Source organism: Puma concolor, chromosome E4 (genome assembly GCF_028749965.1).
Source record: "Puma concolor isolate L17-30 chromosome E4, mPumCon1.1.hap2, whole genome shotgun sequence".
Taxonomy (NCBI): Eukaryota; Metazoa; Chordata; class Mammalia; order Carnivora; family Felidae; genus Puma; species Puma concolor.
The window spans coordinates 47,626,334-47,650,642 of record NC_141683.1 but is presented as its reverse complement, the minus strand read 5'-3'; the positions used below and the strand labels follow the sequence as shown (position 1 = coordinate 47,650,642).

Below are 24,309 nucleotides of genomic sequence, written 5' to 3'. Positions count from 1 at the left end.
ATGCGTTACACACTGTAGAATCAAGTTGACTTACGTTATACAATAAATGTTCTAGTTATACAATTAGAATTTACATCCCTCAAAAGCCCCATTCCTCTGTCCTTTTTTTGTTAATATTTAACCAATACATTGTAAAGGTTGTCACTTATGACAACCTTATAATTTTGATAGGATTGTTATCATCATTTTATGAAAGAGAAAACTAAAGGTAAGAGAGGTTACGTAATATGCCCAAGATAACCTAGAGTTTGTAAATTACAGAATTCTATCTCAAATCCCATGGTTAACAGGATGCTATTATAGTGATTGATCTGACAATGAAATCAGATCAATACCATGTAAGAAAATACTTTTCTGATATTTGAATATCTGGCCTACCTATACAAATGTGTGACAGAGTATATACTCAGTAAGCATGTGCTGAATAAATAAATATTTGGACAGACCATGGTAAATTGAGGTAATCAAACAGATTAACTAGAAAGTTTTTAAAAAGTTAGAGTCCCAGGAAGCAGAATGTTTTCAGTTGCTGAGTTCTTTGAATATTGAAAATGACCATATAAATACTAGTAAATTCTTCTTTGATAATTCACATTCACTTCTAAAAAGCCGTAAGTCTAAACACATTTTTTTTTTTTTTTACTGTGTATTAATAGTCGCCATAAGTGACTGTGGACATTCAGTAAAATTGAGAACCAAACCTTTAATACTGTTCATTTGAGGAAACGGGGGAAAGTTGTTTACAAATGGCAGATAAACTTTCCAGAGTAAATGAAAGAAAATGACAAGTCTCCAATTTCAGAAAAATTTTCTCTAATTACTCTATAAACAATTTGGAGATTAACTATCAAAGAAACTGGTATGATGAGTTTCCCTGTGGCCTGTACAAAGATATCATATGCCCTCATTTCAAAACTCACCATGGACATTTAATTTAACAGACTGAGTCACATTCCCAGCAATATTTGTGGCAACGCAAAGATACATCCCACTATCTGAAACACGGGTCTCAATGATCTTCATTGAACCAGAAGGAAGGAATGTGTGCCTGAAAGAAAGAAACCACATGGTAGACCATAGAACATGAGAATTTAAATATCCCCTATGCAGCTGCCCCTCAGTATGAAATCATTACTCTGCAAGCAGTTTTTGAAACCATTCTCCCATCCATATTTCTATATACTTTAAAACTCAGGGATTTTCACAATTGTACTGTGTATTTTGTATGATATTCTTGCAAACACAAAATGTGATTTTTTTTTTTACCATTAGATCTAACCTAATGGTCTCAAATCATCCAAAAACTGTACATCTCTCTGCTTTATTAACTTGTAACTATAAAAAGCCAATATATATTTTAGTAAATTTCAGCTATATTCTGAATTTTATTATTTTTTCTGCAATACTTCATTAAAAAATTTAGTGTGTTAAAGGCAAAATAAGGTACATATGTAATTCTCAAAAATATATTGAATATATTTTTCCTACAGAACAATAATGTAGTTCGGTGAACTAGATCTACATATAAAAACGTTATTATGTTTATTGTATTGAAATAGCTTTAAAGGGAGAAGGCCAGATATACCTACTCAAAGTGTTCTACTGGCCCAGAGACAGAAAAATGAATAAATAGTTAAGGACAGAATTCTCCCCCAAAGAAATAAGCACATAGGAGAATCCAACATGTAACATATAATAATAGAGCTGATATCACAAAGATCAAGGAAAGGATTGATAATTCAAAAATGACGGGCAACTGGTTCTCCACATGGGAAAAATAAATTAAAAAAAAATACAGCACTACCTAACACTAGACACAACATAAAAATTCAGATGTATTAAAGTCAAAAATGTGAAAAAACAAGCTTAAAATATTAGAATAAAACTCTGGAAGATATGTACATATTCTTCATAAAGTACAAATCTTTTTTTAAGTTTATTTATTAGCTTTGAGAGAGAGAGAGAGTGGGAGAGACAGACAGAGAGGGGAGAGAGAGAGAAAACCCCAAGCAGGCTCCTCACTGTCAGCACAGAGCTTGATGCGGGGCTCGAACTCATGAACCATGAGATCATGACCAGGGCTGAAGTCAGACACTTACCTGACTGAGCCACCCAAGTGCCCTAGAGGGAGTAGAGTAATTTAATGCAAAGAACCACTAGACCATGGTCTTGGAAAAATTTTAAATTGAAGCTGAGTCAGATGCTTAAGTGACTGAGCCACCCAGGCACCCCAGAAAGTACAAATCTTAAAAACAATAGATTAATACACTGAGTTACATAAAAAATGTAAAATTCTATGCAGACATCATACATTAAAAGTCTCACAGTGGTCTGAGAAAATATATTTTCAACACATACAACAGACAAAGGATTGTTATTAAGAATACAGACCAAATTTCTACATTCAACAAGAAAAAGATAAACAAACCAGTCATCATAAATCTGTGCAGCAGGTCTAAAGAGGCAAGTCACAGATGAAACAGATGGCCGACAAAAAAGTAAAATCATTTTTGGTTCTCTGGCAGTCAGTCACATGAAAACTAAGAGTTGCAAGATACCATTTCACACCCATCTAACCAACAAACATGTTTAAGTCCATAAACACCATGCATTGATTATAATGGGGAAATAGGTGCACCTATATGCTCATGGTAGAAAGGTAAATCATTACTGCCTCTTTGGACAGCAATTTAGCACTGTCTACAAAGCTGAAAGTAGGAATTCATTCTGACCAGAAACTATAGTTCTGGGCCAACCCTAAAGAAACTCATGCACGTGTATATGAAGAGACATATATAAAGATATTCACTCAAGAGCCTTGTTTACAAAGTAAGAAAACTAAAACCAAACCAAACCAAAACAAGCAAAACCCTGAATGTCTGTACACTAGGAAATGTACAAACAAAATTCAGAATATGTATACGGTAGTTAAAAATGAATAAAGCAGGGCGCCTGGGTGGCTCAGTCGGTTGAGCGTCCGACTTCAGCTCAGGTCATGATCTCATGGCTCATGAGTTCAAGCCCTGCATCAGGCTCTGTGCTGCCAGCTCAGAGCCTGGAGCCTGCTTCAGATTCTGGGTCTCCCTCTCTCTTTGCCCCTCCCCTGCTTGCGCTCTGTCTCTCTCTGAAAAATAAACATTAAGAAGAAAATTTTAAAAATGAATAAAGCAAATCTCTATGTATAAAAATGAGTAAATATCGACTTAATAAAGCAAGCAGTAGAATAACAATATATAATATGTTACATGGCAAATTAAAAACAAACACATAAAATGAAATGAAAACTACAGGAAACATGATTCCATACTGTTTAAGAATGGGTGCATAGGATGCACATGAGATCTGTGCAGTATTTGCCCCCTGGGGAGGGAGAAAAGCGACTGGGGAGGAAAACAATGAAACTTCAAGTTTATCTATAACATGGTATTCCTTTCATTCAAAAATATCCCAAACACATATTTTTTCAAAAAAATAGTAACATTATGTAAAGTAGTTCTTAAATTATTTTTTATCTCCTCACCAGTGGATAGGGAAATGACAAGAGCACCATTTACAGCTTCATAACTATACGCCAGTAAGTCCAACCGACATAGCTGGAAACTATAATTCTTATTCCACCAGTAACTTCTGGCATGACATTGAGTTAAAATAGTAATTGCTACTATTCCTTGAGAACTAGAGACAGGAGATGTGGAATATACATTATCTTATATATGCCTTTCAGGTAAGTATTATGTCCATTTTATAAATAAGAAATCTAAGGTTCAGAGGGCCATTGAGAAAGGCGCCAAAAGTTTCAGGCAAGCTTTAAGTGGTGGAGGTAAATTTAAACTCACACCTGCATGGCGACAAAGGTAGTACTCTCAAAGGCTCTGGCATTCTGCTTTCCATTTCAATGGAATATATCAGATATATTGTCTCAGCAGGCCTTTATATGTACAAGGCTTTAATCACGAAGATTTTTACAAAAGCATCTAATGAGAGTCAAATCTTAAACATGAGAGTACTTATTGTGTTTTACTGCTCCTAAGGGATTAATGAGATTCTGTGTGCCCTATGCACTTGTGCTAACAAGTCTATATACAAATATGCTCTGTTTTAATAACTACCTTGTATACGCAGCCACGGGCAATTATGTCAAAGCTGGGTGTTAGCATTCCTGATATTAAAGAATGATTTAGGGGTGCCTGGGTGGCTCTGTTGGTTAAGCATCTGACTTCGGCTCAGGTCATGATTTCATGGTTCGTGAGTTTAAGCCCTGCATTGGGCTCTCTGCTGTCAGCACAGAGCCTGCTTTGGATCCTCTGTCCCCCTCTCTCTCTGCCCTTCCCCCATTTGCTCTCTATCTCTCTCAAAAATAAAATAAACATTAAAAGAAAGAGAGAAAGGAAGGAAGGGAGGGAGGGAGGGAGGGAGGGAGGGAGGAAGGAAGAAAGAAGGATAGACTGAGAAGGTAAAAATATTTTCTGTAGTCTCAGATGTATGTGTAAATTATCTCAAATTTAAAAGTTATTTCTTGATACATTTGAAAACCTGAATAGGCACAACCTTGTGTCCCAAGAGATTGTGTTTGCTTGTGTCTGGCTCATCCCAGATCCCCTACCTTGGAGAGAATGGGGAGATGAGCTGCGTCTCTTTGGCCCAGGTGATGATGGGTGGGGGTAAGCTCTTCACTTCACATGGAAGTGTCACGTCTTCTCCTGCGAGGGCGGAAATCTCAGCAGGCTCATCCTGGGACAGTCCTCGTTGGTCTCCAATCACTCTGGGCCTTACTAAAATAAACGCACATTTTGGAAGGGAAATAGTACATTGAAAACATTTCACTTACATTCAAATGTGGACTACTAATACTCTTTACAAATTTACAAGAAGATGCTGTCTATGCCAAAGCTTTGGTACCTATCTAAAACTTTCCGTTAACACATTTACGGTGAGAGCTGAAAGGAAAAGGACCAGAAAGTCTCCCTTCCTCACCCTTCCTTTCAGAACATCATGACGAGGTCAGCTGAAATGCCCTTTTAGAGTCTGCCATCTATGAAAGTAAACCCTCAAGGCAGAAGTGCAAACTGAGACACAGCTGAGGTTTGGCTTTGCCAGGAGTTGGAACTAACTGGTGTTTCTAAAGCAGACTGGGTACATACAATAAGCACACTCCTTGGGAAAACACCATAACATTATCCTGAATGGCTGTACAATTACTCTCCCTTTAAATCAGAATCTAAATAGAGAAGATGTTCATTGGCAGTAAAAATACATTTTTGTCAATGCAGTTCACTTTAGGAGTACAGCCCCCGGTAATATGATTTGGGAGAGAAATGTGAGTTTTGGCACCGGTAGAGAGTGTCCAAGAAAAACATTCCCCCAGGGGCTCTCACCATAGACGGTCAGCTGCACTTTCCTCTTGGCATAGCCAGCTGCATTGGTAGCGGTGCAGATATACTCCCCGCTCTCTTCACCCCCGGGGGACACCACATACAAACTTCCATCAGCCCCTGAGGAAAACTTAGCGCTGCTGGTGGAAATCAACTCTCCTTTCTGCAAAACACAACAAACAGCAAAGTGTTTTCTTTAAGATAATGAAGGAGTGACTTAATGTCTGGAAAAGGAAGAGAGGAAGGGGAAAAAAATCTCCAAGGGGGAAAATCCTAGATTAAAAAAAAATGCTAATTTGAAGAAAGGTAATTTTAAGAAAAACTAAGCAAATAAAGCAAAGGTGATATTTCTTCATACTGAACCATGTCTTCTTTGTTCCAGAGCTTCTTAAAACTGGAGGGAATAATGGTAATACTAACGGATGGGGCAGTGCTCATGCAAAGTCACACACTGTTCTGAGTACTTCAAATGAATTAGCTATCTTAATGCTCAAAAGGGTCATATGAGTAGGAACTACCACAAGTCCCATTTTACAGCTGAAAGTATTAAAGCTTGGGATGAAGTGGAGTAACTTGCCCAATGTCACAGTCTCTCAGTGGTAGAGCTGGGACTTGAACCCCAGCAGTCAGGATCTGGAGCCCAACTCTTAACCTCTGTGCTTTCTCACAACACAAAGGCCACCCTGGAAAGTTTCATTCTTATGTTTTCCTAAAATGCATTAAACTTATACTCAGTCCTAGACACTGTGCAGTTTGGGGATAAGCTTCACCACTGTATTTTTGTGTCCAGAAAGCAGAAATCTTCACCTTTTTAATTAATTTACAGATGTCAACACCAACTTCTTTATATTTCAGAGCTTTTTAGATATATAAAATTAGATAGTATGGTAAAATACTTTGGTTGTAGCACAAACAATTACACAAAGGTCTCATTTTGTTATTATACAGTCATTTTATATTACTTATATCTGCCAGATTTAAATTAATTTACAGGAAATATGCTATCCTCATGACTGTTCAAAGATGAAAAGGACCTCCTCAGGGAGTGGTTTTTTCCTCACTGCAAGAATACAAGTAAAAGCTGGACAACTTCATGATAGGGATGTAGAGGGGAATAAATGACTTCGTAGAGGTCTTATCTTGGCTTCCTAAAAGAAGAGAGTCTGAGACAAAGATATGGAGGCAAGAAGTTTGATGCTTGAGCAGGTGAGTGGGAGAGTGAGGCACAGAAGGAAGGAAAGCTAAAAAGGGTTTCAGTGCTCTGGTTTCCTCTGTGGTTAGGTTGATAAGCTTCTGGTGCCGGGGATCCTTTGAGAAGCTATAAAGAAGCAGGCCAGAAGTATTCTTCTGATGGATGAGAAGCAGGACATTCATATAGGACACCTGCCCCCCACAGGTGTTAATGTCCCTATGCCTCCTGGCCACCTGATAGCAGGCTAAGTGGCCTTGTGGGGCTTTGGAGAAAGCCCCGACTCCAGAAACCAGAGAGGGGTACACGTGAAGTGGGACTCTGGCAGAATGCACGGAGCTGTCCACCAGAGCTGCGCTGAAATCAAAAGAGCTGAAGGGATGTGGCAAGGGGTAAGAAAGGATCTGCTACAACATGTAAAGTGCTAAGAAAAGCTCCTGGTGCTATATTACAGTCCACCGTTGTGTTCTTAACGTTACTCAAGCCTCAGGTAGGTGATTACACTAAGGACATTTTGAGGTCCCTTCCAAGTGGTAGGAGTGCATGGGTTTTCCTTTTTATAAAGTTCTGTGGTACAGTCAAGTCCCATGTATGACCCAAAATATTCAAATAATGTTGTTATAACCCATGACATCGGCAAACATCACCAGATGGGCCATTTACCTTGGACCAAATGATAGATGGCTTGGGATTTCCACTTGCTTTGCACGGCAAAGTTACTGGAATGCCTTCAATTGTGCTGAGTACCTGCCGCCCATGCTGAATGGTTGGCAGAACTGAAAAAGGAAGCAATATTTAGAATGTGAGCATCTGTCTTTCCATGTAGCCTCATTTGTTTCAAGTTGTACATTTTTAGGATACACTGCATATTTGTAAAAACTAGCTGAGACTCAACATTTTCTGATAGAAATGTAGGGTACCTTGTAAGGCAGTGTAATAAAGTAAATATAGTAGCTATAATCTGAAGAATTTAATGAAAACTTAAAATCAAGTAGTAAATTATGCTTAGTAAGTTGACTTTCCTAACAAAAATAAGACTGAATAAAATCCATGCTTTCCTGGAAACTCAAGGTTGAATTACATCCTAAGACTTACATATTTAACGCATACCTTTCATCATTGTCCATCACCCATTAAGCTGCAGTGAGCTGACTTACGCCCACTGCCAGAAAAGTAGACTGTTTTAGCCACTATACATTAAATGTCTGTTTACAAGAGCTACTTAGCGAGCTACTAAATTTAACCTAGAAAAAAAGGATTTGTTTTCTTAAAAGAAATTCAACAATAAAACTTGCAAGGCCTTAGGAGTTTACATTTAAGGCTAAAATACAGGATTCTAAGTCAATAGTTTTCACTAAGAGGAAAAACATACCTTTTGACTTTAGAAAGCAACTGAAGAATTAACATTATATGAGCAGAAGCAAAAGGAAAAGGAAGACTGTTAATTATTCCATTGTGTATATCTCAATTAATCACAAGCAACTAGCATATGAAAAAAGACCAATACTCAATGTTCTCAAAATAATGAATTTGATTAAAGAAGCTCCCACACATGAAAGTTCTTAACATAGAGTAAGGAACACAATAAAATCCCTATATACACCAGGCATTTCCTTTCCTTCCCCTGGAAAGATGTGACTGGAACTGCTCCCTAGAGCTCAAGCACTCACCGTGTCTCTTGCCTTTGAGTCAAATTTCTCTAGAATTATCATAGGTACCCTGGAGGAGTTTGACAGAACAAGAGATACCAGAGACCTCAGTTCAAAAACTTCCCTGAGAGGCTGAGATTAGCTTTGCTACATACTCATATTTTCTAAGGCTGGGCTTATTCTTAAGATAATTTCTTCTTAAGAAAAAATGGCAACAAATTACCAGATACTCTCTATGTCAGGTTACTCTCTAAAGCAAGAAATTTAATTTCCAGAATCATCATGGAAGAGTCAAATCTAAACTATACTGTAATTTTGTGGCAACATGGAATAAGCCATTTTCTTACATGCATATTGAGTTGGACAGCTATAAAGGAAAGTGATAAATTTAGGCATTTTCAAATCTGATGACATTTGACCATGGAAGAGCTATTTCTTTCCAGACTGTCAACCTATATAAATCAAGATGACAGTTAAATGGCTTGCCATTTTAATTGTATTTATATTTGCATGCATTAATTCATCCTCATAAGAAGTGGTCACTGAGAGCTTCTAACGACTATTCTTCAAAGTGGAGAGGTCTAGTAATGAAAGAATATGGACATAAATAAATACGGACGTAAGGAGAACCTGGCATATTGCATCACATCCAACTCAAAAACTAATCTGTCAGATAAATGGTTACTGGGTTCCTGTCAGATGTCTGGGTTGTTTTTTTCCTTTTAACCTTAGTAACTAAATCAGTTACTCATTTTGGACTAAGATAGATGAAACGATGTTGCAAAGTGATGTTTTTAACTTTTAATTGTCCAACATTTATTGCATCACAATAAACCACATCATTGGTTTGTCTATCTCCTCACTCCTCCGATTTGGCAGACATCACAGCTAATCATGTTACTCTTTTACTCAAGTAGAAATTTGCCTCAGAATCCTTCTCAATACAGTATTGAATGGAGGTGACATGATTATATTTCTATACTAAATTCTCAAACCAGTCCATAAGCACCCTCCAGGAAATCTGTGGGTTGATTTTCTCTAAAAATCGTTAAGTACAACTATACATATATTCAATCTGGCATTATGTGTTTACTCTTTTAGACTATAATTTAGTGTTACTTTAATATTTCTTTAAAATAATACTTCTTCAAGAATATCTCATGTGATGTTGGTAGAGGCTGGTATAAGACTGACAGAGGCAGAAAACGCTATTTTTTTAAAAGATTTTTTTTTTATTTTTATGTAATCTCCACACCCAACATGGGGCTTGAACTCACAATCCTGAGACCAAGAGTCGCATGCTTTACTGACTGAGCCATCCAGGCGCCACAGAAGAGGCTATTTACAATGAGAAGCAGACATAAAAAAAAAAAAAAAAAAAAAAAAAAAAAAAAGATGGTCTATATCCACTGACAATTTCAATAGACCAAACAAAATGTGGAAATTACCGGAATCTCCAGCTCATGTCCTTATAAAGGGATGAATTTGCTAAAAATAAATGTTCTATGCTACTTTCATCTCTGTATATGGAACTATTTTTTAATACCATACTTTAAAAAAAACAACATTGCAAAGTCTTTAAAGAAAATACACAAAAAAATTTATGAAAATTTCTTAAACTATGAAGTTGTCAGTTATTTATTGAGATGTAAAAAGTCCGTGACTGTTAGTTATGAATGGAAAAAGATGGCTTTTGGATTTTCTTATTTGTGAACTTTTAAGTTATCTAACACGCAAAAAGATTGTTTGGAGCACATGAGGTGGCCTTTAGAAAAGTTTAGGTCATTTCTAGCTAACACACAAAGGGGTCATTAGTAAGGACATGGTTATTGCACAATCCAAAAAGAAAAGGCAATTTGGATGGAATAATAAGTTCGGCTTGCCTGAAATTAAAATGTATTTTTAAACATAACTTTTTGAGAACTGAGTTCACTTTTATCAATTAAGAAATCACTTACAAAAGCCCTTGGCCAGACTCAGCTGGTGACTCCCAATAAAGCCTTGTTGTGTATGTAGAAAAAGGAATTCTGGAAACACCCTTAACAATGTAAATAGTGTTCAAGAAATAAGGCTTTTTGTTAAAAATAACAATTAGGAAAAAAAATCTCCTTCTTACAACCAGAAGACAGAGTTACTTGGTTTAAAGACACAAACCTAGCTTTGAACACGGTTTGGAAAGAATTACAATGGGTGCGTCTCTTACCATGCACATCCACGGTGGTAGTTTTATTAATGGTTCCAGCAACATTACTGGCCACACAAGTATATCTGCCTCCATCCTGAAGGCGAACTCTCTCAATGTGGAGACTCCCGTCACTGCGTACAGTGATGTAAGGATTTTGGACCAACTTAAAGAAAAGGAAGTCATATTTAATTTAAAAGATAATGTTCCCTAAATCAAAACCAGATTTGTTTTTCTCCAACTGGGTTATTAAATATCTTATAACAAAATATTTTAACACCTTTAAGTGAAAAATGATGAGCATGTTACCAAATGTAGAATCAATTGTATGTCTACCTAATGTAGCACCAAAAAGTATACCTCCTAACATCTGTTGGAGTTATGCAAATGATGGAAAAAGGAAAGAAACAGAAGCATCACTTATTTCATGTTTCTGTGAATTTTGTTATCACTCAGGACCCAAATTTCACTAGTCATTTTTACTTTTGGCTTAATTTGTTCTTTTTCAAGGAGACTATTACCACTTGCAAACTATTTGATATTTTTTATTTTGGCAAATAGGAACTCATTCAAGCTGAGAGAATGTGACTATTCTCAACACTTGCCTTTTTCAGTGACAGACGCAAATATCAGAGGCAACGTATGATACAGGATCTGTGTCAGAGAAGGCTGGCAGTATTTTCTATTAAAAATGATCACGCTAACTATACCATATATGCATTCTGTTCAATCACAGGACACCTGAGTGCTCAAGCAGTATCATCCTATGTCATAAGGGCATTAAATTGTTGAGTGAGGTATACTAATTTTTCTCAGGATTTCAAGCAAAGATGAACAAGTTTACATCTTATTCCATGGAGGCAATTCACTTCTAATTGGTACTTCAAAAAGTGAGTTTAACTACTCTGGAAAATGGAAGGAAAAATGCTCTGAACTAGATGAAAATTTATCATAGGTAGCATATTTACAAAAAATCCATAGAACTGTGATAAATTTTCATATCCTTTCATAATCAAAAGTTATACCCTGAAAGACAATGACACAAAATAGACTCACATTTTTAAAAAGTTCATGATAAAGTATATAATATTGGGAGTTAATAATAAAGGTTAGTAAATGGAAAAATTTTATGAGAGTGTTAACATTTATTACATCCTGTGAAGAACATAAAAATATCTAAATACTATAAAAATAATTTTGTATTTTGAGTTTTTACATACTCTGAAGAGTTTATTAGTTGCACTGAATTGAATTCAAAACAATAGAAATCACACCATTGACTATTTCTCCATTTTATTAATCCCAAATAACGTGAACTGAACCATGTCAATATGGAAAAAAAGTTTTGGTGTTATATTTACAAAGTATATGTTTGTATATTTATTAAATTGATATTTCAATGTTTGAAATAAATTGCCTCTTACTCAAGAAAATTACAAATGTGAATGCATGGATTTAGAATGTTCTTACCATGGCTGAATTCTTAATCCACCGACGTTCTGGAATGGGATTTCCAGCCAACAGAGCACAAGGCAAAGTAAGCTGCTGTCCTTCAATGACGCTGGTCACCGAAGGGCTGATTCCAATGAGTGGAGCAACTAAGTCGTAGAGAAACAGGTATTATCACCTCTATCTCACCCAAAAGAAAGGCAAATCTTCTTCTAGGCTGATGACTACTAATTCCACTATTTTAAAAAATGAATTTTCAAGAGTAAGATTTTTAAATGTAAATAGGTCTGAACTGGAAGAGAGACATAAAAGACCCTTCAAAGCAGAAGGAATGGCAAAGGGGGTAGGTAGTAATAGAGAAGTAGACACTAAAAGAGAATTCGTCTATGGCATGCACAGCCAGAAATGTCAAGCCAAGAAATTTGCACTGTTTGATGGACAAATGGAGAGGAACTGAAATCATTTACATATAAAAAACGTGGGATCATCAGAACCATTCTCAGGAAATACTAATCTGAAAACTGTGACTAACTTATTGGAGAAGGGAAAAATCAGAATGGATAAGATCAATGAGGAGGCTATCATAACAGCTCAAGCAAATAAAATGAAGTGGACTCTCTTAGATGGAGAGATGTTCTTTTGTAGAAATTAATTAATAAATTAAACATAAATCAAAGCAAAATCCCTAGATATTCTATTTGGAAATTTCAAGTATATGTTGATGAATAAAGGGAGATCTAGAAAGAAAATGTTATAAATGCATATTAATGAGAAACAGGCACTGAGAGATTTAAAAATCATATTAAATACTATAATAATTTAGACAATGTAGTACCAGTGCATAAATAGAATTCCAAGGAATAGACACAGGAATATAAATTTAGCATGTAACCAAATGGGTATTTTAATCAGTGGAAAGAGAATATTCAATACAAGACTCTGAAATGAAAAAAAATTTTTTTTAACTATAATGGGGCACCTGGGTGGCTCAGTCGGTTAGGGTCTGATTCTTGATTTCGGCTAAGGTCATGATCCCAGCATGGCAGGATCAAGCCCTGCATCTGGCTCCTTGCTGAGCACTGAGTGTAGACCCTGCTCGAGATTCTCTCATTCTCTCTCTCTCTCTCTCTCTCTCTTTCTCTCTCTCTCTCTCTCCCTCTGCTCCTCTCTCCTGCTTTTGTGCTCTCTCTCTCTCTCAAAATAAATTTAAAAAGTGAAAACAAAAAAGGATAATGAAACAAATGTCTTACCACTAAACAATATTGCATTCTTACTTCATATTATATCCCCAAATAATTTCATGTGGACTAAAATGAAAAGTGTAAAAAGTGGTAACCAGAAAAGAATGCCATGGCTCTAACGTGTGTGTGTGTGTGTGTGTGTGTGTGTGTGTGTGTGTGTGTGTGTGTATTTGTATTTAGGCTTAAATCAATTTATTCAAGTTGATTTATTTAAATGAAAGATAAGGAACTTGGAGAGGATGATCTGTAAGGTTATTTCCAGTTCTAACATCCCATGAAATATGAAATAGGGTGGGGGAGAGGAGGCTAATCTAGTAATCAAATATTTACCTGTTGTTTCTTTGTTTAAAGTGGCACAGACAAGAGATGATGTAATAAAAGAAGTCTGATGACTTGGAAGAGTGTGATAGCTAAGCACATACTTGATCTTACCAAGTCCTGTCACTGTTACTGTTGTCTGGGACTGGATCTTTCCAAACTGGTTTTCTGCCTCACAAATATAGGTTCCTTTATCATTTGCCCATAAGTCTAAAAAAAGAAAGAGAGAGAGATCGTTTACTCATTCAACACCATCTATGAAGCATAATCATGCCAGACACAATGCTCAAATTTGTGGGTGGAAAATGTGTGTGTACTGCCTTTTGTTACTTCCCATTCTACAGGAGGAGACATACATAAGAACCAACAATCACACCACAGTGTGATAAATGCTATAATACAAGTTTGAAACAATGAGCTGTGGGAGCACAGAGACACAGAGACATGAGAGACTGATGGCATGCAGAGGAATTAGGGAGGGATGCACGTAGTAGGTAATATACAAGCTGTACTGTAAACAGCAGGTAGAAGAGAGGAAGGGCAGTCTAAGCCCAATGGGCTGCAAAGACAAAAGCATGACTTGAAAAATCAAGGTCTGTGCAAATAATGTAAAGCTGCACCACCAATGGATGCTGCAGCACCACCTTGGGGGTATTTTGAAGGTTTGCAAGGGAGAAAGGGAGTTTTTTGTTTTTTGTTTTTGTTTTCAGTTGGCCCAATGATTGGGGGAGCATACTGGCATTTACTGGGCAAGAAGTAGGTAGGCCATGCAGAGGGCAGATTCATGGAAGGAACAATTATCCCAAATCCAGCAAGACTTCTGAAGATCCCACTGGAAATTCATGGATTTGATGGCTTTGTTTATAATTATATAATAATTACATGTATCAGTCTACATTTGAGCTGTCAAATTTATGGTGATGCACATAAACATGTATGCATATTGTGTAGACATTTCTGGAGTATTTATCTATTGAAATGTCTATTATTTCAGTAATAATTACTTTCCTTTATTTTCTTTTGTACTACATTTTGGATATTAAAAGAGTTTTTATTATGTAGATAGGTCAAAAAGATAGACTGTTTCAGGATAATAAGAAGGATATTACAAAATATTTTTTAATTAAAGAGGGTGTTAAAGGGATCAGGATGAAGACTACTAGGTTACAGGTTGTGTGGATATAGTCAGGGGTCAAGCTAAAGACAGAGTGTGATGTCTTGTAAAGAGTGTGGTTTGTCTTCTGAGCAACAAGGGAGTCAACAGAAGATTTTAAATAGGGAAATGATTATAATCCTTGCAAATATCTTCACTAAATAAGCACAGTTTAATCTACTGATAAGATTTGACAGAGAAAAATGTAGCTTTCCATTATTAACAGTTCCATTTATCTCAGATAAAGAGCAGTGACAAAGCTCCTACTTCTTTGTTAACCATAGGCATATAACTTCAGAATTACATCTGGTAAGTTCAGGCAGTATCCACTCCCAACAACAGCAAACATTCATTTGCAAAGGAAAATTCACCAAATCATCTGGTTAATAAGTCACATTGTTTTTACCCAAGATATTTTTCATATTATCAACTCTTGGATTAATTTGTATAGGAATACATAAGACTGCAGAAAATGGTTTCTAATCTCTACCTTCCTTCTAGATAGTTTAAGGTGGACAGTTAAGCAACCACTGGTCAATATGTTGCCCTCTTTCATTCTTGGTTTTTTACATCACTTCTAACTGATTTGTTTCAGGTCTAATTTGTTACCCAGGCTTTTCTCATCACTATTATTACCCCACATGTATAACCCTGTAAGCCTCCCCCATTTTCGTATCTTTTATCCTGCAGAGGGGTTGTCCTGCAGTGAAGCTTGGAGGGCTATTTTCTACCTCATCAAAAGCATTTATTCACCTGCACGTTCCAGGTCCTGCATAATCTGACCCAGTAGGTACTTTTGTGGCCATCCCCTTAGATGGTGGGTTGTAAAATGCCTAAGTGGGGGACCCCATATAAGACTTCTGTCTTAACCACAGAGCCTAGCCCAGAGCTAATCACTTAAGCACTTCTAATTAGTTTAATTCATATTTGGAAGTTTAAGTGGCTAATGTACATTTAATATTGTTAATAAACATGGAAATCACTTACTGAAGGCTTTCTACAAAATAACCCCAAAGATACAATTACCCTTTAAAAATCAGTTACTTGACTAAATGCTTTTATTTCTCTAGTGCCACTATTCAAACATTCTGAATATTATTTGAAAAAGTACAAAGTATTTACAAATATTTGAATGCTTAATAGCTTATAGGCAAAATTCTTGGATGATAGAGTACTTTTTAAAAAATCTTACACTCCAGGTGGATATAATTTTTAATCAAGGAGCTTCCATAGAGTATAGAGTCCCTATGGTTATATACTGTTGGTCAAAAATAATTCATTAAAGTTAACTAACTACTATTTTAATATTTTACCTTTCTATACAGCAGTTGGTATAAGAGACAATAAAATGTGATCACTTATTCACCTAGAGGCCCAGGTGACTCTATTTGTAATAAGAAACAGTGACATATGAAGAAGTCACATTGCTTCACAAGCCTTTATGATATCACATACATTTGAATAAAATATAATTTATGACAATTCCAAAATATAAGAGTTTAACACCATTTTAAAGTGAAATCCAACAAACACAAAATGTGTTATGACTAATTCACAATTTTACACATAGTAATCCCTGTGTATAAAACATGAATGTATAATAAATGTGCATACTTGTACAAAATATATTTCCTTTAACCTACTTGAAATAAAGAGAGCTCCTGTTCTTAGTTGGCTGATGGAACTCACTGAAAAGGGTCTTGAGAAGATTGGCATGTTGTCTGACCTACGCCATTTAATCTTTGGTTCTGGATAACCCTGGACATAGCAAGGTAGTGTCACATTTGAGCCAATTTCCATAGACACATCAGCAGGTTCTTGTATGAAAACTGGAGGTGCTGGAAGATATTTAAAACAAACAAAAAAAGGTTGTTGGGACAGTGTAAAGGCACATTAAATATAAACTTAATTATTAAAATGTCAACAGATCGAATCTGAATCAGGTATTGTTCACATAATATTATAAATTTACCCTTTACTCCTGTATGCTATTGAAATAGCAGATATTTCTTTTTTTGCTTTATAAATGAATAGAGGCACAAAGAAGTTCAACTACTTCCTTAAAGTGACAAATGATAAAGAGAGTGGAATTCAAGAGTGGGAATTTAAATCAAGACTACTTTAAATAAAGAGAACCTTTCATTTTAGAAATTTCTTTTCAATTTTAGTTAATGTCATACTGCTCAAATCTTTGAACTTTCTTATAAATAAATTTGCCTTATAATGAAAAATTTTTGACAAAACTTAACTCCTACTGGTTTAAAGAACTTAATTTATACTAGAGCACATTCTTTAACAGATCACTGTATCTCCAGCTAAAATATTTAATCCTAAATTAAATCTTTGCTCTATATCACATTCTTGCTTCTCAGTATCTTTCATCTTTTGTTTGTTTTTTGTTTTTTGTTTTTTTTTTTACATTTTTCAATTAAAGGAATTTAAGCTTGAGAATCAATAACAACAACAGAATATAGTATTTGATAAAAAGAGAATAATGAGAGCTTAATATCTTAGAGTTAAAATCTGATTCAGAAATTATAAAATTATAGATTAAAAGGCTACAGTTATCCACATAATTTAGGTAAACACAGAAGCCAGGAGGAAGAATTAGAAATGTGTTGTTGGCACAACTTGGAAAACATGGGAAGGAAATACAGGAGAAAGCTATCAGCCAGCCCAAATAAGTTCCCCAGAACTTATAAGTAATGATGTATGAGGCATCAGACAAGGAGGTAGAATGCTATTAAAGCATTCATGAAGTAATTCATGAAACCTGCTCATGTTGGATTCTAAGAGGAGGAGCCCAAGAGAGGGATCCTTGGTAACGTCAAGGTTAAATATTGCTTAGGAATTCAACTATCACTTACAAAGCAAGGACTGTTATAGGTGCTTTCCATTAATTTTCTCATTTGATCTTCACAATAACGCTGTGGGGTAAGTATTACTATTACTCGAATTTTATAGATGAAGAAATTGACACACAGATTTGCTAAGTGTTACATGGAATTGAAGACTGGAGGTAGGATTGAAAACCAGGTTGATACTGGTAACAGTTTTTTGTCATTTTATCAGCCTCCCCTTTTCTATGAGTTCCTACAACTGCTCGAAGTCAAGGTGTTTAGCAAGCTAATAAAAATGGGTGCGGAGATCACTTCTTGCTTTCTCATTGGGAATTTTGAGACTCGGACGCACAGTTGTCTCCTGAGCAGCATTAATGCTTTATTAACCTAGGCTAAAGGATATCCTCTAACTTTGCAGCCTCATCTCCCATTATTCACCTACAGAAATCTTATTCAAGGGTCCATCAGAACTCTTTACTCTTCTCTAAATAAGGATTAACCATTTTCATACCAGTACCTGTGTTACAGTCATCCCTCTCAAATGCAATGTTGGTAACTGATCTCTGGCTATTGAAATATTGACAATTCTTTAGTCCAGTTCAAAAGGTCCCTCTTTGAGGCCATCTCTCATCCTCCCAGATGGACATGACTTCCTCCCTCTGTGAGGTACAAAACTCACTCTGTACCACTTCCATGGCAATGGCCTTATCCAGCCTTTTATTAGACTGTGTGTTTGATTTTCCCTAGAGAGTTTATGTTTGCAACCATATTTTATCTTTTATAGCAGCTAACCTAGTACTTTGTGCATTATCATGGTTGCTTAATATCTGTGAATGAGTGAATCAATATTAAAATGCTTCAATAATAATGTAATATGTGCATTTGTATACGTATGTAAGTGTATGTGGTGTTAACAACTTTGATCTTTTGAAAAAAACATGGCAATTTCAGAAGCCTACTGTTGGTTTATTGAGCCTAAATAAAATAAAATTAAATTAAATCCACAATGTAATATGTTTTTAACAAGAAGGAGAGGGGGCACCTAGGTGGCGCAGTCAGTTAAGCGTCCGACTTCAGCCAGGTCACGATCTCGCGGTCCGTGAGTTTGAGCCCCGCGTCGGGCTCTGGGCTGATGGCTCAGAGCCTGGAGCCTGTTTCCGATTCTGTGTCTCCCTCTCTCTCTGCCCCTCCCCCGTTCATGCTCTGTCTCTCTCTGTCCCCAAAAAAATAAATAAACGTTGAAAAAAAAATTAAAAAAAAAACAACAACAACAACAAAAAAAAAACAAGAAGGAGAGTAGCTGTGTTTAGATTTCTCTTAATCCACCTATGTGGGAAACTGACATATAAAATTCATAGGCAAAATAAACATATTTTAAAAACAATTCATAAAATAGCTCATTGTTTTTCTATCCTAGGTGTAAAGGACTAGTTACTTTTCTCTGCATTGACAGTAGTCATTTATCCCAGAGCCAGTTGCTTTTCGGAGAAATAGAGGTTATAAAAGTCTCAGGATGTGTTAGATGCAGAGTATGGGCAGGTAGATGTGGAAATGGGGCAGAAAATCAATTTCAGAAGAACAAAAAGATATGCAGAAGCCTGGGGTTGACCAGACATTTGAGAGGAAACCAAGCTTACTGACACAGCAGAACATAGCCATCAGTCAAAATGGAAACAAATCAGAATTTTCAGAAGTAAGAAAGCCAAGAACGAACTGGACTAGAAAAGGATAAGCAGAGCTCAGGTTGTGCCCATAAAACTCGGTTAAGACAGGAGAAGTCATCTGTGCTGAAGAAGCTTTGGGAACAGTGTCAGGTACAAGACAAGCAAAAGGTTAGGGAATATACATCCTGGTACCAGAAAACAAGGCAAATGAGAGTACCAGGCACTAGGTAAGGAGCCAAGAGAGCATCAGTGACAAGGAAACCTCAAAAATGAAGCAACTCCTAACTCAAGCCAAGAAGCCTTCTAAATACTTCCTACTCTTGATTGTGGCCAATTCGAACTCCAAGTGAGTTATATTGAGTGGATGGTAAACAGATTAACAGGGCTACGGAAGGGGCAGTGGTGACTGTAGTACAAAACATGGGGTTTGTTCAGAGGAGGCTGTGTTGCGTAGAGATGTTGCAGTCCGTTAGGTTGTTTTAAATGGCAGCTCCATTATTTCTTAGTCTGCAAAATTGGAAAATTCTTTTACTTCCCTCAGTCTAAATCTCTCTATGAACAATAAGGAGATAATAACGTTCCTATCTCGTGTTGTTAAAAGACCTGGTCTTTATTAATCATTTAGCATGTAGTAATCACCCAAATATTAACTACACTAGTTATAAACACTGTTGAATTCATGCATTAAATCTTAGCTCCAGGGGCGCCTGGGTGGCTCAGTCAGTTGAGCGACTGACTTCAGCTCAGGTCATGATCTCACAGTTTTTGAGTTCAAGACCCGCATGGGGCTCTGGGCTGACAGCTCAGAGCCTGGAGTCTGCTTCGGATTCTGTGTCTCCCTCTCTCTCTGCCCCTCCCCCACTCATGCTCTGTCTTTCTCTGTCTCAGAAATAAATAAACATTAAAAAAATTTTTTTTTAAATATTAGCTCCAGAACTTAATAAAACTATTATTAATTTCAATATCAGCTTCTGCATACAGCCTGTCAGGATTATGCTGGATCACTGTGATCCCCTAAGTATTTACGTGCAAACCCCTTGAGAACTGTAAAATTAATGCATGGTACAGCTTTGTTGTCGCTCACTGATAGATATGGCTGTGCACATACATCATTTTGAAAACAGAAAGTCACAAACAGATTGACCATGTTGCTCTAAAGTCTATTGCATAAAATTATTCTGGTTCCTTTGGTGATAATTAAATGTATACCCACTTGGGCAACTCTAGCATTGCATTAGTCAAAGATTTTCTTTCCTAAAATGGCTGAACACACTGTTTTGGTTCTAGCAAACCACAAAACACAAAACCGCAGTCTAGGACTCAAACCCTGAGTGGTGTGGAATGCTGCAAATAAAATTGCTGCCAGGCCAACATTTTGTTTGATGTAGCCAATCTTCTTCTCTTCCAAATGACTTCACAATTCACTACCTCTTTTTAAAAAAAGGATGGAAAGCACTGGTAACTTTCCCTCTTGACCTGAAATGTCCATAACTCAGAGCCCTGATAATGAGAAGCAGGAAAAAGGAGACTCACTACAAGAAGCTATAACTCAACAATAATATTGAACAGCTTTATTACTATTATTTTTTTGATCTACTATTGATGCAAAGTAATAGGCCCACAAAAACAATCTGAAAGTCCAACAGCTACATGATAGGGATAAAGGTATATTTTTCTTTTTAGGTCATAAGCTACTTAAATTTATGCCCGATAGTTTTGGAACTCAAATGAATTTTATGCACTACTACTAATAGTAGTAGTAAAGGCTTGAATTGTCTCAAGCCTTTAAAGAAAATCAATTGGAAACAGTGACTTTCATATTAAAAGCCCAATGCTTAATCTTAAATACTATGCCACTATTATATATGCTTGCTATATTACTTTTTAAGACGCAGAGAATCAGAATGGTAATTCAATTTGTGGAGTTCATTTTTTTGATACATGTGCCATTAAGCAGCTTTAGATGAACAGCAGTAACCAATGGACATGCTGAATGCACATGGGTGATGATGCTTCATTTCAAATTTATAACCAACGTATCAGTAGGTACTCTTAAAAGTCAGGCAGAAAACCCAGCCTCTCTCCAAAGCCCATTCTCTTAGCCACTATATAAATTCTGAGGAAAAGTTTGGTTTTTCGTTTGTTTGCTTCTAAACCTAACAGTGATAACCACAACCATCACTGCAACTGTGATTTGCACAGGCCTTAGCAGTTACACCCTGTGTCTGCTAGGATATGGGACCATAGTTTTATGTGGACAGAAAAGGTCTAACCAAACTTTGTGAGCCACAGTGATCAGAATTCTAATGGTGGGTAAGGAGATAGTTATTAAGGCATAATGGATGCATGTATGGCGATGGTGTTAGAATGAAGCTATCTGGCAACTGTTAATGATCATGGTTACAGTAAGGACACAATTGAGTTCATGTTAATAGCTCCAACAGAACAATTACTGGAATAAAAGTTGAGAAGCCATTGTTTTAGAAAAGGTCACAGTGGGGTGCCTGGGTGGCTCAGTCGGTTAAGCATCCGACTTCGGCTCAGGTCATGATCTCACGGTCCGTGAGTTCAAGCCCCGCATCGGGCTCTGTGCTGACCGCTCAGAGCATGGAGCCTGTTTCAGATTCTGTGTCTCCCTCTCTCTCTGACCCTCCCCCGTTCATGCTCTGTCTCTGTCTCAAAAATAAATAAACGTTAAGAAAAATTAAAAAAAAAAAAAAGAAAAGGTCATAGAGAGTGAAGATCTTGAATATGAGTGAAGATAAAACAAAATTCAGTTCAAGGAATGAGGATAAATACAAAATATCGGTTAGGATGTTTCCTAATCCAATGCAAATCACTCCAGCACAGATAGCCCTAAGGCTACATGGATTTTCACTAGTCAACAGCGAGAACCTGGAAAGTTCAGAAACTAAAAATATCATCAAGAAGGCAGTAAGTAAGCAAGGAAATGTGTATGTTGTTTATATTTTCCATAATCTTGGAGAGGGGTGAGAGTGTCATTCCCCTTATGCTGGGAACAATTACTCAGGCTAATTCATTCTTCCTTAAAGCTAGACAACTCTAGAAGGATGTTGGGTCAATATAAAATACCTGAGCAGGAAAGAGGAAGAGGCAGAACTAGAAAATGTTGGGTATTTGAAACACGATACTTTATATATTTCTTAGAAACAAGAATTCTGCACCAAGTGACCCTCTTCATTTGGGCCTTACATTTCTAAAAGCATTCCTTGTGTTTCAACTTCAGATATCCTCCACCCGGAGATTCCAATCTTATTTCCAAGGCACTTCTCTCAATAACCTCAGCTTTTAGTCACGGTCAAACACATTTTGCTGTGCCTTAGACAGATTCTACAGTGGTCTTTATGGCCATTTCCAGCTCTGTTGATTGTACCCCAAGAGCATAATCACCAAGAGTACAGAGTGTTCATCAGACAGCCCAGGGGCAAGGGGATCATAAAAGATCCCAGGAGGAAAGAAATTAGTTTATATGAAACAACATATTAAGCTTGGAGGGCCAGGATATTCATTTAGAGAATTAAGATAGAACTGGAATGGTTTGTATTACAAAAAAATCTGCATTTTCTTTATAGTTCCCAACTTTTGTTTAAAAAAAAAACAGCTGAGGCATGAAAATCATCATACATAAATGAAAATACAATTTAAGAAAATGTCATATTTTATAAGTTTAACTAATGTCAATGTTTGAATTATTTGTTAGAATTAAGCTGCCAGGTTCCTTTTCATACAAAGCAAGCTCTGTTTTATTTCATGTGTTCCTACACTGTGTATCAATTATTTTTTAAGAAACATGACATAGAGAGACAAAGAAGGAGAAAGAACCAAACTTCTTGAGTAATCTGATGACAGTGGTCATACACATGTTGTATCCTTCACATTGTGACTGACATTTATTTGTTGTTAGTACTTGAGGAGTAATTGCTAGTAAAAAAATTTTTTTTAAATAAAAGCACAATGTGCTACCTTTGCTATCATCAACATCTCCAAATTATGGTCTAGAGCCAAAGTCTAATTTCTGGCCTCCAGATGTTAATACTTAGCAATTTTGTGTCGGAACGGATGACTCCTGTTACGAAAATGTCTGGCAATAGATGATATTCCAGTGAAGCTTATAGTCTCTGATGTCAGATTACCTGGGTTCAAATATCCAGGCTCTGCCCCTCCATAGTTCTGTGATACTGGTCAAGTTACTTAGCTTTGTTATGCATCCTTTTTCTTATCTATATAATGGAGATATTTATAGTATCTTCATCTTAGGATTGCTATGAGAGTTAAATGAGCTAATGCATATAAAAGTTCTTAGCACAATGCATGGTATATAGAAAGCACTTGGTAAATGTTTACCACCATGATTATATTAATAATCTGAGACTCTAACTCTCATTTGTCCTTTCTGACAAACATTTCCACCCAAATGTTTCAGAGTTATTAGCATGGAAAAAACCAAATGTGTCTATCAGAGCTGGATGCTTACAGCCAACATCCAGAGTTATCTTGCCAGCTGCTCTTCCAGCATCATTGACAGCTACACACATATAATCACCAGCATCCAGGTCTTGAGTTTCTTGAATCTTCAAAAGTCCCAAGAGAGGGTCAATAATGAGGAATGTTGAGGGCCTCAGCTCAAGATCCCCTAGGTCAAAACAAAGAGAGAACATTAAACCCTAAAGTATTTACATAGTTTACTCTGCTCTTGGTTTGATTTCAAGACTGCTGAAGAAAATCAACTGTCAAGTTTTTACAATACTGTTGTCTGGAACAACGCAAACACTTAAACAATGTTTACGCAAAGAAAGGACAAAGGGTTTGTTGGCACTAAGCTGGTTTATTAGTCTGTATGATTCTGTGTGCTAACCAAGAGCCAAAAATCTGGCCCCAGCTATTTCCTACTGTGAATGTACCTAAATAAGAAAGAACTCTTCAAAGCTATACTGGGGAGGACGAGGTTGGGGAGCGGGGTGGGAAAGGATGGCAGCTGTCACTGTGGCTGTGTTAGGTAAGAAGGGAATGGGAAGATGAAGGTTGAAAAAAGGTTTCTACCAGCTTTGTGGCAGGATGAATTTCAGTTATTTAGAAAGTGCTTAGGAGATCCTAAACTGGTCCACAAAGCTGGTAGAAACCTTTTTTTTCAACCTTCATCTTCCCATTCCCTTCTTACCTAACACAGCCACAGTGACAGCTGCCATCCTTTCCCACACCCCACTCCCCAATCTCGTCCTTCCCAGTACAGC

At 36.6% G+C, this 24,309-nt stretch overlaps 1 protein-coding gene across 3 annotated transcripts in view; it reads right to left on the bottom strand.

Annotated features, from left to right (window-relative positions):
- Positions 1–24,309, bottom strand: part of HMCN1 (hemicentin 1) — a 482,690-nt gene that overhangs the window by 228,412 nt on the left and 229,969 nt on the right. For all 3 annotated transcript variants that reach the window (XM_086694136.1, XM_086694137.1, XM_086694138.1), the window contains 9 exons: positions 23,553–23,711; positions 16,197–16,391; positions 13,515–13,610; positions 11,863–11,990; positions 10,414–10,558; positions 7,225–7,337; positions 5,376–5,535; positions 4,604–4,772; positions 921–1,048 (listed from right to left, as the gene is read on the bottom strand). In XM_086694136.1, the coding sequence (XP_086550262.1) occupies positions 921–1,048; positions 4,604–4,772; positions 5,376–5,535; positions 7,225–7,337; positions 10,414–10,558; positions 11,863–11,990; positions 13,515–13,610; positions 16,197–16,391; positions 23,553–23,711 (1,293 nt within the window). The remainder of the gene's footprint in view (positions 1–920; positions 1,049–4,603; positions 4,773–5,375; positions 5,536–7,224; positions 7,338–10,413; positions 10,559–11,862; positions 11,991–13,514; positions 13,611–16,196; positions 16,392–23,552; positions 23,712–24,309) is intronic.